The sequence below is a fragment of the Myotis yumanensis genome, unplaced genomic scaffold (genome assembly GCF_028538775.1).
Source record: "Myotis yumanensis isolate MYYU_CA2020_CCGP unplaced genomic scaffold, mMyoYum1.0.hap1 SCAF_5, whole genome shotgun sequence".
Taxonomy (NCBI): Eukaryota; Metazoa; Chordata; class Mammalia; order Chiroptera; family Vespertilionidae; genus Myotis; species Myotis yumanensis.
Window position 1 is genome coordinate 96567132 of NW_027223756.1, and position 20224 is coordinate 96587355.

The 20224-nt window shown below is 43.3% G+C and overlaps 1 protein-coding gene across 3 annotated transcripts in view; it reads left to right on the forward strand.

Moving 5' to 3' along the window:
- DOCK5 (dedicator of cytokinesis 5) overlaps positions 1-20224 on the forward strand; it is a 207977-nt gene that overhangs the window by 135527 nt on the left and 52226 nt on the right. For all 3 annotated transcript variants that reach the window (XM_070416608.1, XM_070416610.1, XM_070416609.1), the window contains exons 22-29: positions 1472-1606; positions 3489-3600; positions 4318-4388; positions 4881-4987; positions 7375-7511; positions 10903-10998; positions 16839-16937; positions 19984-20078. In XM_070416608.1, coding sequence (XP_070272709.1) covers positions 1472-1606; positions 3489-3600; positions 4318-4388; positions 4881-4987; positions 7375-7511; positions 10903-10998; positions 16839-16937; positions 19984-20078 — 852 coding nt within the window. The remainder of the gene's footprint in view (positions 1-1471; positions 1607-3488; positions 3601-4317; positions 4389-4880; positions 4988-7374; positions 7512-10902; positions 10999-16838; positions 16938-19983; positions 20079-20224) is intronic.

Sequence of the window (20224 nt, forward strand, 5' to 3'; positions counted from 1 at the left end):
GGAAACGTATGAAGTTCAGGCTCTCCTTCTAGGAACTGAGAGAAGAGATAAGGCTGTATATCTTTAAGATTCCAGAAGATATAGGGGGGGAGCTGTGGCCATCAGGAGCATCAGCCAAAACAGCTGGCCATACTCAGGATCTTTGCAATCGGGTGTCAGTGAGATTAGCCTGAGGCCCTAGGGATCAAACAGTGGAGTAAACAAAACCATGTCTGGTAGAAGAGCAAGTCAGGCTCTCAATCCTATGCCACAGTGCTGTACAATTATTACTCGTAAACTATGAGAAGACTTCATTTCCCCTTCTTTGCATGAGAGGGAATGGTCTCCCCCTCTTCCGTGGCGTAGCTTTCTTTCTGTCTTTGGTCCCTGGCTGAAGAGAGCAGCAAATGTTCGCTCTGCACTGTGCCCAGGAGCGCTTAGTTCATCATGTGGTCTGCGTGGCCTGTCATTCCAGTTATTGTGCAAAGCAGTGTGACAAGTAGTGACAGGAATGTAGCAGAGGTCAGCAAGATCTTCTGACAGAGGCTTTTGCCAGATGATGCCAATTGCTGCCGGCTGGTCTGTTGGGGTAGCTGCTGACCCGATCATTAGGTCAAATCATGCATCCGTTGTGTCCTGTTCTGAGTTATACAACTCCTTAGTTTTATTTGCATGAAAGTCCAGAAATGTAATAACATAAAAGAGGTGTCCTGCAGCGTAACGGGGGCTGCAGTGCCCGCTGCAGGGGGGAAGCAGCAGCGACACCAGTAGCTTTACTTTCCATGCTGGCGGCAGTGCTCTGGTGAGAGGAATCTGGATTTGGCCACATGTTTCCTCCAGATTTTCTCTTAGAAACTCGGAGATTCCCAGAAGGGAAGTTCACAATGTCAGTGCCCTCAAAAGCGTGAATTAGCAGAAGATTCAGACAGTGCCTCGTCTGAAGGCTCTAGAAAGACAAAAGGAGCCGTCTGCAATCTCTAACCAGGGCTGTCTGTCGGTAGTTCGTGACCAAGGGTGCCCTGGTCTCCCCACACTCATGATGTTTCCTTCTGGCTCGATAGTTACTGATTGCCACAGGTTTGGGCAGATGGAAGGGAATGAGACAGACACCCTTTAAGGTAACTGTCTCAGATGGGCAATCTCTCCCTTCAAGGAACATCTAAAATGTCTGTATAACATACCAGAGCCGAAAATGTCTTTTCAGGATTTGAATCTTCAACTCTTTCATTTCTTCATCCTGTTGTAACATCCTGCAAAGGGGAAGAAACCATTCCTCTAGCTAAGCAGAAAGGAAACTCTGAATCTAGACTGCCCTGAGGGAAGTAAATTGCAAAGGAGCAGGAGCTAACTTCCCCGTTCAGGACATAGTCTAGAGGAGAAAAAGGCCGCTGTGACGTCTGTTCCCCCAGTGTGCCAGGTCCCCTCCCTGCAGGGCTCACCCCAGCCTCTGAGGACCGCTTTCCCAGTGACATTTCCTTCTCACCCTTTTCAGGAAACTCTCCAAGGTACTGAACTTCTACGTGGCTAATGCAGACGACTCCAGCAAGACAGAGTTGCTTTTTGCTGCTTTGAAAGCCTTAAAGTACTTGTTTAGATTCATCATCCAATCTAGAGTGCTCTACTTGAGGTAATGGTCACTGTAATAAGGTGTTGACGCTGCCCATTCCCCATGTAGTTTTCCTTCATCCTCGTGCTCATGCTCAGCGCTGTGAGCTCTGGGTCATGGAGTTGCCAAATTTCAGAACTTCAGGGCTGAAGATAGAGGTGGACTATGAAACTATCAGAGAAGTCCATGGGAAGTCCGTTTGGATCAGTAGAATTTTTAGGGCAGTAATGACTGGAGGACATAGGGATGCCGGTGGCTAACATGTGCAGTTTGCTGGAAGCCTTTATTGGTGACAGCAACTCTAGGGAGGAAAGAGTGTATTTAGCACAGCAGGGGGCTTCATGGCAGTGCTGGGTGTAAAATCTAGGACCATGGCTGTTTTTAGTAGTAGAGGGGGAATGGTGGCAGTTGTTTGGGGCGATGTTTCCTGGGATGTGTGTTTCTTTGCTGACACCATGCTTAGCTGCCTGGTGAAACAGCCACAGAGATGAGATAATATCCAGTTTGGATTCCTGGAATAACAGCTCCTTCAGAGAGAGGAGCAATCAGGAAAAAGGAAGTACCTTTTCTGGGAATGCTCGCAACGTGGTGCCGTCCCTGACCTTCAGTAATTGTAGCTGGATTTCCAAACGGTTAAATATATCTGTAAGGCAGAAGGAAGGGGTCTGCAGACTGGAGCATGTATGTTTTAAAAAGTTGTATATTTAAAACCTATAAACAAAGGTAAACAAGTTACCTGAAAAAGAAAAAAAGCTTGTAACATATAGTACAGATCAAAGGTGAATAGCTTTACTGATTAAAGGCTCTTATGAATCAAGAAATGATTGACAAATATCTCTAAACAATAGAAAACAAGTTACAAAAGAAAAATTTAAGTGGTTTATTTTTTTTTTAATCCTCACCTGAGGATATTTTTTCTATTGCTTTTTAGAGAGAGTAGAAGGAAGGGAGGGAGGAAAGGAAGGAAGGAAGGATATTTTTTCTATTGCTTTTTAGAGAGAGTAGAAGGAGGGAGGGAGGGAGGGAGGGAGGGAGAGAGAGAGAGAGAGAAAGCCACATTCGTCCAGTAATACTTATTGATGCGGATGAACCAGCCTTTCAGTTGGTGGGCACATCTTGAAGACTTCAGAGCACTTTAATCACACAAGCATGCGTCAGTAAAGACTAAGATGTCCTGTGTCCGGGAAGACCCCTCTTGGAGAGGAACCAGCATGGCCAGTTCAATGGACAGAGTGACACTAACTGGACTGGCGGACGGGCTGGGTTCAGAACATTTCTGGGGTGAGGGGCTTTTCTAACCATTGTCTGAAACTTCAGCTCAAAAGGCCAGGACTTGATTAGATGAGACAAAATGATTAGAGTGACACAGAGAGGAGGAGGCAGGAGAGGGGGAGTGAGGCTGAAGAGTAGAGCATAGCAGGTGTGCTGTGTAGGGCACTTAGCTGGGCGTCCCGAGCTGACTGGGCATCCGGCTCCTGAGCTGAGGAAGGCAGGTGAGCATGCTGGACTCATCGGCCACTCCAGGCCAAGCAGCTTCCTGTGTTCTCTCCGTGCTGGCAGTGCCCCGAGACCACCAGCAAGAGGCCATCAACAAGGTGGTCTTCCGACAGCACGCGGCATCCCTCCTGACGGGCTGGCCATAGTGGACCGGCTGAGAGCTCTGTGGTAGGAAGGTCCATACATACAAATGACCTCCCTGATGGTCATAGCAGGTGGTGATAACTTCTCAGGCCACTGGGTTTCTCCCCAAAACTATCTCAGAGCAGCTACGACTTCTCTTTGTACAATTCCAAGTGGTGACCAAGGGAGGCATGGGTCTCCACCATTGTTTAGGCAACAGATATATCTCAAAATTTCTTTTAAAGATGGAAAATCTCACTGCTTTTCTCTTTTTCTGATTAAGATTTTATGGCCAAAGTGAAGATGGAGATGAATTTAATAACTCAATCCGCCAGTTATTTCTCGCTTTCAATACACTCATGGACAGGCCTCTGGAGGAAGCTGTGAAGATCAAGGTCAGGATGGCTTTGTGGGGACCCCAACACTGTCAGTGAGGATGGCCTGGGTCAGCATTGAACTAGTCTCAGCAGGGCGGGGCGGGGGGGACTAGTTCTTGTGAATTTTAGTGAGAGCTTGTGAATTTTAGTATGACTTACAGAAAGTACAGAAAACCTTTTACGTTTATTGCACTTTTGTATTCTCAAGGGCCAGTTTGCCAGAAATAAGCTGCCCTTTGAGAAATCCCTTGAATGACTGGTGTGGCCCCTAGGAATTTAGCCCTGGATTCTGATGTTAAAGGCGGAAGGTTTTTATTTTTAGTTCACCTGGTCTTTCCGCAAGCCCAGGGTCACCATCGTTTTCATCATTGTCACCTTTTTATTGTAAAATAGGTAATCTCTAAAGACTCACTTTTGAACTTTATTATTTCTTCTTTGCTCATTAGGGCAAAGTTGTAAGGGAGAGGTCAAGGTTTTAACTACCTCTTGGATACAAACATGAATCCCAAATGGGCAGAGCCTGTCCGCAGTCCAGACAGAAAGCTGTGCCCCCTGACTTTCCAGGAAAAAAAGATCTGAGGAGGTTGTGCATCACATAAGCATTCCTCTTCGTTGTAAGAACACCTGTGCCCAGTTCCCTCTTTCAGAGCCGAGCCTTCGGGTCCTGGGCTGCAGCAGTGAAGTCTGTGTTTGTCCTGCTCTGCAACTGACGCTGCCTGTGATGTTTCCTTACAGGGCGCAGCTCTGAAGTACCTTCCTAGCATAATTAACGACGTCAAACTGGTGTTCGATCCTGTTGAGCTCAGGTAAGTTGCAAAAAGCGTATTCACTGAACCATTTTGTGCTCATTTCTGGGAACACTCAAGCCACAAAGCCTGCTTCTAAAGAGGTTTGCACGTTGTCAAGGGAAATGGGACGCGCAGACCTAAAATTAACTGCAGAAGAAAGTACATAATAACATGCTTCCAGCCCTATACCTAAGTATCCCAGGAATACTAAGTCAGATGACAGTGGGCACTGGGGTGGAGTTAACAAAAAGGGATTCTGCAGAAGTTGAGTGTTAAGGCAGGTCTGAAAGCGGTTATGGCCCTGGGGGTACTTGGGAAGTTTAAGCAGAGTTAGCTCTAAGGCTGAGCCCTGTAGTGAACAAGGAATATAGTCTCTCCTTTGCTTCCTCGAGACAGACTCTCAGATCATTTGGGAGAGATTTCCAGGTGAACCTCAGAGCAGAGGCGAATTGGGTAAGGGCACCTTGAACTTGGCGCCATGGAAACGCTAAACACGGGCTTCTCTTCCAGCTTGCTCTTCTGCAAGTTCATTCAGAGCATCCCTGACAACCAGTTAGTTCGCCAGAAGCTGAACTGCATGAGCAAGATCGTAGAGAGTAATCTTTTTCGGCAGTCGGGTAAGTCTCCACCAAAACCAGCTGCCTCTTGAAATCCTGCTCTTGCTTCTGCAGCCAACACTGGCCCCCTGTTAAGTGCCACTGATGTCCTTGCCAGTTGTTTGCTGGCACTTAAGAACCTCCTGGGAAACCAGCTTTAAGGAGAAGGTGAAGGCAGTTCGGTATCTGCAATAGTTCCTAATAGAGCCAAACCCTGTGCTCCTTAATTAGAACAGTCAAGTGTTACATTAGTTAGGGAGCTTTGTCTGCAAAATAGGAACCCCAGCAAGTAACAAGCAAGCAGGAAAGATAGTCCTTTTAAATAAGTGCTGCTTCTTTGGCCCATATGTCACATATCCTCGAAAACTAGGGGCAAGGGTCAACTAGCTTATTAGTTTCATGACTTTGCTTTGAAGTATCAAGTTGGCAATTTAAAAATATGGCGCCTCTGACCCAGCACTACTTATTATGTGCATCTAGTCCTATCTCCATGTCAGTCATGTCACATGAATAGCTGAAAATCAACCGTGGTGGAAGTATTTACACCATGGAAATTGGCAAACACTATAAATCAAAGGGGTGATTTTTTTGGGAGGGGGATTACTAGCAAACTGCTGGGAGGGGAGAAGGGAGGAGAAAGAAAACACTTTCACTGGTAAAATACTATTCATTTTTTGAAGAGTCAGGCATGTAGCCACTAAGTCTAAATCACTGTGCTCCTGACCCAAAGCTGATATGGGGAAGAGGTCCGATAGCAAGTCTTTCCCCCAATAAACCCCAAACTGGCTAGAGTGGGCAGCTGTGGGAACTTCTTTTGCATCTTCCAGCAGGTCAGGAAGTCCTGAGGGTGACCTCCTGTTATTTGTGTTGCCTGGGGGAGGCGAGTGAGACCAGCAGGACTCCTCAGAAAGAGGAAAGTTGAGTGAGTCCTGGTGATAAAACCATCCTGGCCTTGCCTCTGGCCGGTCATGTGACTTTAAGTTTCCACTTCTGTTTCTGTGGAACGAAGGACTTGAACTAGATTGAATGAGAAACCTCTGACTCTGATGGTTTGTGACCCTATGAATTTGTGCTTAGAGATTTCACCTTTTGCAAGGACACAGTTGGAAGTAGTACAAAAAACTAGTGAGTGCTCTGCAGTAGAAAATGTAATATTACTAAACATCTTGGTATGCCTCTGCCTCTGAGGATGCAGAGGCAGAAAGGATAAAAGCCAGGGAAGGGGGCCGTTTGTGCCCTTGGAGCAAGCATGCCCTATTTGGGTTCATTTAAGGGAAGTATTCTCATTGTTGACCGTCACTCTGTGAGTGTGAGTGCCGGGATATATAGACTCGCCATGTAATGTTTACGAGGTGAAGATTCCAAAAGGAAGATGCAGGCTCTCCTCTGTGAAGCCCATGTGCCTGTGAAAACATGGACAGAATGTCCGTGAGGCACATTACAGTGTCGTAGTGAAGCTGGGTAGTTACAAGAATTTTAGAGTAAATTTTTTCAGTTAGGTAGAATATGTCAAAACAAAATTATTTTACTTTTTCTTTCTATTTTTCACATTTTTTCAACTATAGTTTACATTCAATATTACTTGGTATTAGTTCCAGGTGTACAGCACAGTGGTTAGACAATCACATGCTTTACAGAGTGATCCCCCTGATATTTCCCGTCCCCACCTGGCCCAGTGATTACAGTGTTACTGACGACATTCCCGGTGCTGTCCTTTACAGCCCCATGGCTGTTTTGTAACTACAATCAGTGCTTCTCCATCCCTTCACCTGTTTCACCCAGGTCCCCACTCCCTCCCCGCTGGCAGCCATCAATCTGTTCTCTGTATCTATGTCTGTCTCTGTCAAAACAAAATTTCTAACTGTATAACTTGCTTAGTTTATTAGTTTCATATGGCTTTGCTTTCAAGTATCAAGTTGGCAATTTTTTTTTCTTTTTTTTTAAAATATATTTTATTGATATTTTTACAGAGAGGAAGGGAGAGGGAGAGGGATAGCGAGTTAGAAACATCGATTCAGCTGCCTCTTGCACGCCCCCTACTGGGGATGTGCCCACAACCCAGGTACATGCCCTTGACTGGAATCGAACCCGGGACCCTTGAGTCTGCAGGCTGACGCTCTATCCGCTGAGCCAAACCAGCTAGGGCCAACTTGGCAATTTTTAAAATGGCTAAAGAAATTGTTAAATACTTTAAGCATTGTGTTACAGTTACCTATGATTGGTACAATTTTCTGAGTTTTAAAAATCGAGTTACAGGACTGAAGTTCCTAAACTCAGGTGCTCCTGAGGGATCCAGCGCTGCGGGGCGGAGTCCAGCGGGGCTGGGGAACAGGCAGGCGGTGCAGGGGGCAGCGGCGTTCAGCAGGTGGTCCTGCCCTGCAGTGGTGCTGTCTCATCTTCTGTCTCAGAGTGCAGAGATGTGCTCCTGCCGCTGCTCACAGACCAGCTCAGCGGCCAGTTAGACGACAACTCCAGCAAGCCTGACCATGAGGCCAGCTCGCAGCTTCTGAGCAGCATCCTGGAAGTGCTGGACAGGAAAGATGTGGTGAGTCGAATGGCCACTGATGTGGACCGCAGCACACACTGGTCCCGTTGCCGCGGGTGAGGATGACGCTGTGGTGGCCTTCCCGGTCCCAGGGCTTGGCCCGGGCAGTTGAGAATCTGGGTACTGGGCAGACTGCCCCCATTTTGGAAATGGTTAGAGAGGCTTGTCCTTGCTGGAGCCTGCTCTGCAAGTCTTGGCCAGGAGAGTCCGCTTGCCGCTGGGGCCGGCACTGCCCGCTTCTCCTGCTTGTCCTCTGTGAGACCCTGTGAGCACCTGTCAGAACCAGAGGCCTGTTTACACGTTGCTTTTTACGCAGAAACCTTGGCCTTTACCTCTGGTACCTGACCACACCATTGTAGATGTTCCTGAGCTGCTTGAAAGTTCTCATTTTCACAGTGTTTCTGACGCCGATTCTTCGGAGCCTGGAGGAAATTACATGTTTTCTTATCTGGCCTCGTCTCTATGATTTAGGCAACTGTGCCCATCAAAACCTGGGGCGGAATCAGCCTGGATTTGCAATGTCCCAGACTAGCACAGCCCACAGCCGAGGCGTAGCCTCCACTCAAGAGGCTGGAAAACCTTGCAGAATGTGTTCAGTTTAGTGCTAACCATGGTCACCACCTCCCACGATGACTGCATGGCATTAACTTACAGAGCAGGGAAATCACTGTTGGTTTTGCCTAAGCCCGTTCTCTGACCGATATCTTTAGATTCAGTTCTGCTGAGGGATAGGAGAAACGCTGCCCTTTCCCCATAGGTAGATCCTGTGTTCACCTCTCAGCGTCCACCCCAGTTTGGCCACAGCCTGACTCGTCTCCTGCTGGCCATGACATGGGCATGCCTGCATTTCTGAGAGTTCACACCTCCGCCACGGAGGGACAGCAGGACACACTGCTATGTACCTGCTGTCTCTTCTTTCCCTGAGCCCCAATTTTTACTATAAATATTTTTAGTATTAATTATAGATTATCCTCACCCCCCCCCCTTTTTTTGCTTAAATGTATTCTTAGAAACCACATTATAAAATGGAGTAACTTTCCTATAAGGAATTTTGTGATTAAGGATTTGATTCTAACCAAGGACTTGGTGACAAATAAATAAATGTGATTACTCATGTCATAATAACATTTTTAAAATGTAACTCTTTACAACTCAGTAATTAAAAAACTAAAATGAAGCTCAAAACCCCATAAAGTTGGCAACAGTGTGCTAGGCACTCTGGCCTAGTGAGGGTTAGGGTCTCTAAAAGCATTTACGTAAATGAGCCTAAACTAGTCTGAGACCCAGGAATTGGGCAGTGCTGGGTTTCTAGTCCCAGTATTACCAGCTCTTTATCCTTTGGCAATTTCATGGTGCCCACTTTGCCATTCAATAATACCATTAGGAATTGTTCGAGATGACTTCTTAGGCTTCTTCTACTTCTGATCCTGTTGTTGTTTTTTAAAAAATATATATAATATCTCTGTCTACCTTCTTACTACAGAGAATGATTCTTCAGAAATGACTTAAAAATTATTTTTTTAACTGGCTTAAAAATTATTTTTCTCTTCCCTATACTGTTTCCTGTAATGAGCATAGGCATTCTAAATTATTGATCTATAAACTCTGTTAAAGTAGTAAGTTCAATCATTTTTGTTGGTGGTGATGGTATGTTGCTTTTTCCCCCCCACCATAAGCATTTAAAAATGTACAAGCTAACTTCCTGTGTCTTCCCATATTCTCTCATATCCTCAGCTAATTCCTGGCTCTAATTACTGGCACTGATTGATTCCTATGCCTCTTTTATAGTCCAGGATTCCCTCTCCTTCCCAAAACTTTATCTCCTCCTTGTCCTTATTCTTCAAAGTCCAGCTGCAATAAACACCTCCAAGAAGTTGTTCCTGGCACAATCCTGCCCGAACTCCCACACTCTGCTAGTTCCCTTCTGCCTCCTTGTCTTTTTTAAGGGTATTATCCTTTTGTACCTTGAGCTATGAATTCGGTTCACAAACACTTATTAAGCCGCCCCCATGCTCCAGGCCCTGTGATAGGTCTAAGAATGCCTGAGGGAACGAGAGAAGCAAGTGCCCTGTCCTCCTGGAGCTGACCTCCTGGAGTTGACCTCGGGCATCTCTGTGCGTTGCTTATTCATACTCATGCCCCAGCTCTCCTGCTGGATGGCAAATCTCTTAAGGGCTCAGGGGATGCTGTTCATTCCTCCACACAAGGCCCTTTGAGGACTTACACACCTCGTCAGGGCTAGAGTATGGAAATGTTATGTAATTGGAGGTGAAAGCAGCATCACCAGGACAGGCAGGGGGCTTGTTGTTGTTATGGTTGTTTTAATTTTTAATTGATTTTAGAGATGATAAGGGAGAAAGAGAGAGAAACATGAATGTGAGAGAGAAACATCGATCAGTTGCCTCCCGCATGCACCCAGGCCAGGGATTGAACTTGCAACCTGGGTATGTGCCCTGACTGGAATTGAACCCACCACCTTTTGATGTACAGGACGATGCTCGCACTAACTGAGCCGCCCTACAAGGGCAAGAGGCAGGTTTTATGAATCACTTTCATTCAAAGAAATGGGAAGCAAATAAATAAGTAATAAAAAGCAAGGAAGGAAAGTAGTGAGGGAGAGGGGAAGCTAACAATACTTGATATTTTAATAAAACTACATTCGGCAATGATTTAATTATTTGAAACATTAACCAGGAGTTTCAAAATATATATCATGAAGCAAGAATGGGTAAAGGCTTTGAAAAGTCAGGTTGAATATTGATAAGTTGAATTTGAATGAGTGTAACACTAAATCACCCCCCGCCCCAATAAAACAAAAACAGAAAGAAGGAAAAATAAAAAATGAGTTGGGCAGATGCACACAGTAATGAGGCATTTTTGTGTTCATCTGCCTAACTAATCCCTGTAAGGGAACCTTTTTATTTGCAGTTATGAAAAACTGAAGCTCAACAAGGTTAAGTAATTGCTCAAAGTCACACCTGACAGAATCAAACTGTTAAATCCCTATGTTAGTCTGCTTGGGCTGTCCAGACAAACAACACAATAAAAAAATGAGCAGAGGACCTGAATAGACACTTCTCCAAAGAGGACATACAGATGGCCAAGAGACATATGAAAAAAGTTAAATGTTTTCATCATCAGAGAGATGCAAATTAAAACCATAATGAGATATCACCTCACACCTGTCGGAAATGGCTTTTATCAATAAATCAACAAACAAGTGCAGGCAAAGATATGGAGAAAAGGAAACCCTTAGGTATTTTTCTGTGCAACCCTGTTTTCCTTTTGGATCAGAGGTTGCTTGGGAGGGAGGAGCCAGAAACCTCCTTTTCAAGGTTTCCCGCAGAAAAGTGCCCCGAGTCAGAAGGGGTGTGCCTGTCTGTCTCCCCAGGGCCCCACGGCCATGCACATACAGCTGATCATGGAGCGGCTGCTGAGGAGGATCAATCGGACCGTGATCGCGATGAACCGGCAGTCTCCCCACGTCGTGAGTATCGCTTCAGGGGCCCCCTGCTGCTGCTGCCTCAGCGTCCCACCTGCCTTAATGTGAGGCCTGGGACCAGCGTCCTGGACCAGACTCAGGCTCCGCCCAGCCCCGTGTGCATCTGTGCCTGCACACACTGTGGCTTGGGCGTGAGGGGTCTGGAACTTTCCAGCCTCCGCTGATGGGATGGGTGGCGTGTTACCACTGCAAGCAGATCTTAACTCTGACTGGTTTTCTCTTGTGGGAAGACGACCCGACAGGGTGGGAAGGTTAAGGGGAGCGTTTTTAAGGATTCCCTAAATATAAGGCATGCCAGTCCATTCCTGAGGAGTCTTGCTCAGGTTGAAGGTTAAACAAAAGCCTGGTCTAATACATTAAAGCAGAGACCCACCGAGACGTGCGGGCACCCTAGGGAGACTGATAACGCTGTTTCTGTTGGACCGAATATTCTGAGTATTTAATATTTTATTCAAGGAAAATCTGAGTCTTTGTGAGCAGAAAACGAGGGGTTTTGGTAGCTGCCTTCAGCATTTCCTCTACCATCTCAAGTAATTTAGTTCTGACTCTGTCTCTGCAGGCTCTGTCTGGATCCTCCTCGTTAGACCCATAATAGTGACAGCTCCCAGCTGTAGTGCTGATAATAGAAGTCATTAGCCAGTTATTTGTGTGTTCCAGAAACTGTCTTAAGCACTTTATAATTCAACGAAAGCTTGCACCCATCCTGCTAGGAAGCTCTTTCATTAGCTCCGTTTTTCCAAATGAGGAAACATGCAAAGAGTGGTTAAGAAACCTGGTGAGGTTACATACATGCCAGAAGGATGAAGTAGGGTTGGGACCAGGCAGCCAGCCTGGCTCAGAGCCTGGGCATGTTGTCAACCAGCCCTGTCCCCAGCAGCTTTTACCAAGTTGTTTCTAACTGTGCCCTTTAGGTGCCCGGGAAGAATTCGGGTCAGTTCAGTTTCCCCCTTGCATCCTGGTTCCACTGATGTTCAGTGTGCTTATAGATCGGCACCTTGTTCAGAGAAAAGCGCTTTTGGTTCCAAGAAAAAAACAAACAAACATTTTCAAGAACCTGTGATTAAGGTGCTTTTAGAAGTGCCTGTGTTGCTCTGGCATCTCATTCTCCATCTACTTTGTCTATTAGATGTCAGAAAATATGACTGAAACCACAGGTAACTATTGAAAGCCAAGTTCTATCATTATAAAAGCAAAACATCTTTTATTTGTGATATTAAAAGATATAGTTAGATTTTCATTAGAGGACATAGTAAGAAAGCTATCCCAAATTGCTGTAGTAAATAAAAACCATTTATTTAGTCAACGAATATGTATTAAGGAGCTGCTGTATGCCAGGTGCTCTTCTAGACACTGGAGATACATCAGGGACAGAACAGACAGAAATCACGACCATAGCAGAGCTTCCTATCTAGTAGTTACAGCAACAACAAATAATACAAATAACAAATAATGTTAGAAGGAGGAGATAAGTGCTCTGGAGAAAAATAATGTGCAGGATAAAGGTGGGAGAATTTAAACAAGATGGTTAAGAATGGCTCTCCTGAGAAGGTAGAATTTAGACAAAGACTTGGAGAAGGTGAGGGAGTGTGGGTGTATGGGAAAGGGCCTTCCAGCGAAGGCAGAAATCCTAAGAGGTCCCTCATAAGATCTCCATACAGGTGCTGGAGCCAATCCAAATAAGCATGTAGAGAAATGCTTGCAAGCAAAACATCTTTCTGCTAGATCAAAACTCAGGATGAGCCAAAGCTTATTATAAAAGGATTCAGTTCTTGTATTAAAGGTATAGCTGCTGGCTGGACACACCATTAATGCCACACCATTGCTGCCATTATGTAAAGAATATTTAAAGAAAGGCAGGTTGGTAACTATGCTGTTTAGGAAATGATATATTGATACACATAATGATATAGATAATACTTAGTATGTCTGAATTTAAATTTACCTATTCAGCTCCTGTTAGTAGAATCATCCTTTACCCCTCTTGTTGTTTAACTCAAGGATGTTGGCTCAGTATGTTTGAAGGGAAGGATGAGGACGTGAATGTGAAAGTGGCTGAACTGCTGCCATGTTTCTATTAAAGCAAGATGATGGCTGTGGACATGGCTGAGATGCATGAGTGACAGAGGGACCGAGCGAGCACAGCAAGAATGCTTGAGAAAGATAAACATAAGACGGAGAAAGCGAGGGAAAAACATACAAAGAGGCAAAGACACAGTCACAAAAAAGAAATACACACACACATATATATAACATATCCATATGCACACACACTATATATGTACTGTTTTCATAACTATAGAGATGGCTTAATAAAGTTCTGGGTATTCAAGAAGAGTTAAATATTAGAGGGTTCATTAATAAAATATATCAATTCAATAAAAGGAAAAATGCTTCATGACTCCAAAGATGCCAAATTATATGTGATATAACATCTATTCCAAATTAAGAATAGGAGATGTTTTTAACATGCAGTCACCAGGCACACATTAGGTAATGGCCATAAAAAGGAGAATTAAAATATTAAATCTCAACACTGTTGAGATTTTTCTATAAGTTCTAGCCAATGTAATAAGACCAAAAAACATACTCTAAATATATATTCAAAAGGAAAAATATCATAATTGTCATTATTTTTAGCTGAAATGGCTACTATGTCTAGGGAACCCAAGAGAGTTAACTGAAATCTTAATAACTAATGAATAATTTATTAAACTAAGTGGTTTCAAAATAAATATTATTCAGCGACCTTTCTATATTACAAAAATAGCTATGCAGAAATTTCAAAAACTGTTAATTTAATGCAGTCACAAAAATATTAGAGTAAAAAATAAATGGAAGATACACATAATGAATAGCCCAGTAGAAGTGATAATGCAGGATATGCATGCCAGATTTGAAAACATTGTAATGCTGCAGTAATTAAAATAGTGTTAGACTCAAGCAATAGAGTACATATATCAACAGGACAGAACTGAGGGAATTTAAAAGGAGACTTTAAATGGAAAATTTTACCTTTGGGGAAAGTGAAGATTTTTAATAAATTTTATTTGGAAAATACATGAACAATGTGGAAAAAATCTGTTTGACTTTTGTTTTATGTTATACCCACAAAATAAATTTCAGATAGAATGAATGGCTTAATGTAAAAAAAAAAAAATTTAAATCCTAAGGCAGCTAAAAGAAAATATAAATGAATATATACCTATTTTTAAGAGAAAAGAGATTGATGATTTTTTTTTTTTATAAATCTTTATTGTTCAGATTATTACATTTGTTCCTCTTTTTTCCCCCCATAACTCCCCTCCTTCCAGCTCCCACCCCACCCTCCACCCTCACTCCCCACCCACTGAGTTCATCCATAGGTGCATGATTTTTGTCCAGTCACTTCCCGCATCTCCCACACCCCTTTTCCCCCAAGAATAGTCAGTCCATTCCCTTTCTATGTCCCTGATTCATTATAGTCACCAGTTCATTCTGTACATCAGGTTATTTATTCACTTGATTCTTAGATTCATTTGTTGATAGATGCATATTTGTTGTTCATAATTTGTATCTTTACCTTTTTCTTCTTCTTCCTCTTCTTAAAGGATACCTTTCAGCATTTCATATAATACCGGTTTGGCGGTGATGAACTCCTTTAGTTTTTCCTTATCTGTGAAGCTCTTTATCTGACCTTCAATTCTGAATGATAGCTTTGCTGGATAAAGTAATCTTGGTTGTAGGTTCTTGGTATTCAGCACTTTGAATATTTCTTGCCATTCCCTTCTGGCCTGCAAAGTTTCTGTTGAGAAATCAGCTGACAGTCGTATGGGTATTCCCTTATAGGTAATTGAGCCTCTTTCTCTTGCTGCTTTTAAGATTTTCTCTTTGTCTTTTGCTCTTGGCATTTTAATGATGATGTGTCTTGGTGTGGTCCTCTTTGGATTCCTTTTGTTTGGGGTTCTCTGCGCTTCTTGGACCTGTAAGTCCATTTCTTTCTCCAGGTGGGGGAAGTTTTCTGCCATTATTTCTTGAAATAGGTTTTCAATATCTTGCTGTCTCTCATCTTCTGGCACTCCAATGACTCTGATATTAGTCCGCTTAAAGCTGTCCCAGAGGCTCCTTACACTATCTTCACACTTTCGGATTCTTTTTTCATTTTTCTTTTCCAATTGGGTGTTTTTTGTCGAATCTTTGGTTTGATTCTTGTGCTCCTCTGGTCTGCTATTGGGTATAATATTCTTTATTTCAGTCCGTGTATGCTTACTTTCTAATTTCTTTATCGTAGCATCGAGGGTCTCATTAGTTTTCGTGAGGCTCTGCACAAATTTATGGCAAGCCCTCAAAATTGCGATTCTTAGCTCCATATCCTCCATTTCTGTCATGTTTTTTTGTCTCCGCATCTTTTATGCTTTCTTGGTGCACCCCCTTGTGGTCTCTGTGCGCAGTCTTGTTCTAGCCAAGCCTTAATTGTTGTAGTTAACACTAGAGGGGTTTGACCACCAGGCCGACTCGAGATTGATGATTTTTTAAAAAATTGAAAGGATACCATCAAAGAAGACAATAGATTTTACTAGGTAAAAAATTTAAAGTCTTATATGTGAAAAAAAAAGTATATAAGCAAATGAAACTTTAAGCACCAAACTGTAAAAATTCATTTTTAAATATGTGACAAGTGGCTAATAGCCTTAATATTTAAAGAGCGATTACAAACCACTAAAACATATTTTAATTAAAAAAGGATAAAGAATATGAGCAAACGGCAAAGGGAGAAAAATAAGTGACTGACAAACATATGGACAGAATGTGTAATTCAAAGCAGGAAATGCAAATTAACCAAAAATGAGATTAAATAAAAGCTCAATACCATGAACAGGTAAAAGCCTGGAGAAACAATAGTGTAGACACTGATGGGAATATAAACTCAATGCTGGGTTGCAGTATATGTGACAAGCCTTCGTGCATTAAATTTACATTGTGTTATAATTAGAAAAATCAACTTTTAAAACGAAAGAGGTTAAGATAGACTCATTCAGAAGGAGGTGTACACGAATAGACTTGGTTGTTTTTGGGTTTAGAAAGTCATTCCCTCCATCCCAAGAACAGCTGTATATTCATCTGCTCTGTGCCAAATTCATTTAAATTTGTGTTGTTTTCATAATGATGCCAATACAGGAAGCTATTTACCTCTGGATATTTGCCCTCTGGCTAGAAAAATTATAATCAAATACATTTGGATGAGGGGGAAGCACATTAAATATGTAATTCCTGACCTCAAAAATAGAAATGATAGTAATCATCTAATAGGTGCACAGTTACACACACGTGACATACTGGGAGTAACTGGCTCCAGGCTCCTAGAGTTGCAGAAATGACATTGAAGTGTTCCACCAGGAGCCTCACTTCCTGTCTTCTCTGTTCCTCTGCTCTGTTTTGCTGTCTCTCTTTTTCCTCCAAACCATATTCCTCCCAACACTCTAAGTATTCCAGACGTTTCTCTCTGGACCTCTAGCCAACAACTCTGCCTCAACAAGAAGCTGGAGTCCACAAGCTGGGGTTTCACTAGTATTCTAGCTGAGATCGTGAAGGCAGTGGCCCCTGACCTACGGGCTGCACAGACCTTCGCTGCTCACGGGATGTGGGAAGCCCTCCACGTTCCTCACCCCAACGTTGAAGAGGTCGATTCAGGCAGAAACAGCACAGCGAGTACCCTGGGAACCCTTGGAATGTTTCCAGTTTGCTTGGTCCCTGCTTAGGTGATTGGGTGGGAAAGCCAAGTACATGTGCCCAAATCTTGTTTGTCAGTTGGTCTAAGGGGTTTGGGGCCTGTGTTTTTTCTCCTGCAGGGAAGTTTTGTTGCTTGCATGATTGCCATCCTGCGGCAGATGGACGACAGCCACTACACCCACTATATCAACATTTTCAAAACCAACCAAGACATCAGTGTAAGTTGTCTTCACTGAGTCCTGGTGACCTTCAGGATTCTTACATTCAGCAAAAACAGTAACCAAAACTGAGCACCAGGCGTCCAGGGGTCTCTCCCCGTCCACCTTCATGCCAGCTCCTTTCATGTGGGGTCCACAGTGATGAAGAAAAGTATTGATTCTTTCTCTCTGCGATAGGACTTGAAGACGAGTATAATTTGTATACCCGGGGTCCTCACTCAACCCCCTGAGTTTCTTGGGCTTAAAGAGAGCTTTATTTAGAAACCTCTGGGAGATGTTTTTGCTCTCAAAAGAGGGTAGTGTCTTATTTTTAGGGACAATAGTTACTCCTGCCTGGCAAGGGTTTTAGGCAGAGGTGTGCAAGGTCTTCTGAGATGTGGTTGAAGGCATCCTTTTCAGTAGTTCCTGGGAAGGGAGATAAGAGGTAATGCCTGCCCCTTACAACCCATATATCTTCAGTTGAAAGTATTCCATTCCCTTGTTTTAAACAAGAACATTGTTCTCAGAGTTACTATTCAGGGTATAAGCAAAGGTTACCTGAGGGGCTAAGCCAGGCCTCTGGCTGCCCCCAGAATTCTTCCCTTCAGGGATTTTTTAGTGGCTGGTAAATGTCCCTGATGGTATCATCTTGTAAGCAGTGAGCTGGACATGGATCTGGATTAGCAATTTGATGTCCCATGGCAGTCAGTGGTCTTTGCTCTCAATCACTTCCCATCGTCCATGCATGTTTCAGTCTTCTTTGTGCCCTAGATTGTCTCCTTTCTGGATGGTCCATGGCCATTGCACACAAGGACACCCAGCTCCTTTCATGCCAGTCACCCTCCATTTAGTGAGGTCCCATGATGGAAAAACACAGGGAGTTGGAGGGAAACGACTGCTTAGTAGTATTTAGTAGTTGGCCCAGTCATGAACTCTCCGAACGCTGTATTGGACCATGTGGCTTAATCTGGAGGCCTACTTGGGCCTCTACTCAGGCCATGCTCTGGCAGGCAGTGTGGCACAGGACCCACAGCAATGAGTAGGCGTGTCTGGGAGACCAGGTGCATGAGAATTAGGAAGGAAGGGGGGAGGGGAGAGATGGAAGCTTCCGGTAGGGTAGCATTGTTTCTCCATAGGCAGATGGTGTAGTAGATTTAAGAACCCAGATTTGGGTTTGAGTTCTGCCTCTTCCACTTCCTTCTACGAAATTTTAGGCAAGCTATTTAACTTCATTAACCTCAGTTTTCTCATCTGTAAGGCAGTACACAGTATCAACTTTGAGGGGTACTGTGAGTTGAGTATTGATTGAATCCATGCATAGAAAATGACTAGCTTTGTGCTTGACATGTAGTTAATGCCTTGGAAGATGAGCTATTTATAATAATAATCTTATTACTATTATGATGTAGTTTAAAATTAATATAGAAATAGTTTAATGACTTTTTAAAAGTTGCTTCAAAAAACAAGTAGAATAGTGGAAGTTATACTAAATTCAAACTCTTGACAATTTGGCTCCATTAAATAAACAAAAAAAAAAACACAAAAAAAACAGTTTTAACTCGTGTTTTCTAAAACAAGGGTGTGCTCTTCCCCCTCTATTATTTAATTAAAAAGAAGATTATCCCCATGGGGAATTGTAGTCATTGGTGTAGGGCTATGTTGCACACATAGATCTTCTGACTTTCAGTAGATTGCCCCCCCTCCTGCTGCCTTCTGAATGAATCACTTGAAACACTGGGAAGTGGTAGATAAAAGGAGGGTTTGGCCAAACAGCTGTTTTACTTAAAAGGGGGCTATGAGCAAAAGGAACTGGGAATTGCCTTCATTATGTGATCACTGTTTACCCTTAGCTTAGCTTACCAAGAGTTCAATGTGGAGACCTTGGCATCCAAATCGAATCCTTGTTCACAAACCATGAATTCTTGTTGAATTGAGGGAAACGGTTAATAGAATAGTTAATGAATTGGTGGGAACACTTAAAATCTGATGAAACATGTTAAGAGGCATGAAATATGTCTATGATTTCAGAATTGAAGAAAGCAAAGTTTGACTCTCATTGAACCGAAGGGAAGATTCGGGGGCATCACAGATTTTCGAGCCAGAGTTGCCCTCACTCCCATGCTGTTTGGCATCCAAAGTGCAGGGAGTTAACCACCTTGACCAGTGTCCCGAGGAGAACAGTTCGAAATAGAGCCCAGGCCCCTGCCCCCCACGCCCTGTGTTCTTTCTGCTACATGGTGTGATTCATAAGATAGAACTGCGTTGGTTCGGTGTTAGAGAAATTGGACAGGGTTTCCATTTCAGGAATCCGAGTGGAAAATGTCTAAATTTAACTAGCTAATAAATAAAAAAGCTTTTCGAAGTTTTTAGCTTTGGTTTTTAGCTCAATTGTTCTGTGTTCCTTTTTGCTCATAGCCCCCCCCCCCCGCCCCCCCCCCCCCTTGAGTAAAACCGCCGTTTGGCCAATATTGGACTTTGATTATCAGTTAATACAGTCATCATGATCCACTGCTGGAATCTCTTTTAAGGACCAGTTAGGACCCTTCTCCCAGGCTTCATGTGGCTGCCTTCCTGGAATAGGAAGAACCCTGACTTTGCTTCTTATTTATAGCATGTTTGTTCTGTTCTAACAATAATAAAGGAAAATTGGACTCAGTCATTTGAAATATCAGTTTTCCAACAATTGTTGGTGAATTTGTTTTAAATGCAGTAGACCTATTCAGACAGCACTTGACTTTAAACGGAGAGTTCAGAACCCCAAGTTTTTCCCTCAGCTCTTCTGCTCCTAGTTTCTACAACTTTGAGCAAGTTGTTTAATTTTTCACAGCCTCAGTTTTATCATTTGTAAAATGTGGGCAGTTTTTTCATCAGAGTATATAATGTAAGAATCAAATCATACGATAGCTGTGAAATGCTTGCTATCCCCAAAACCTTATTAAAAAGTTAAGCTGTCGGTGAGAGACTAGGGACAGCTTACTCTGATATAGTGTTCTTCTTGTCCATGTGCCGAGGAAGCCTTATGACATATAGCCCAGTTTTCCTCCAGCCATTCCTTCATTCTCTGCAGGACTTCCTCATGGAAACTTTTATCATGTTTAAGGATCTGATTGGAAAGAATGTTTATGCCAAAGACTGGATGGTCATGAATATGACTCAGAGCAGGTAAGCCCGCCCGGGCAGGCCCGGGGCATTTGACTCTGAATACTGCTGACCCTTGAGCAACATGGGCTGAACTGTGAGGATCCACCTATATGGATTTCTTTCAATAAACACAGTAAATGTATTTTCTCTTCCTTATGTTTTTAAAA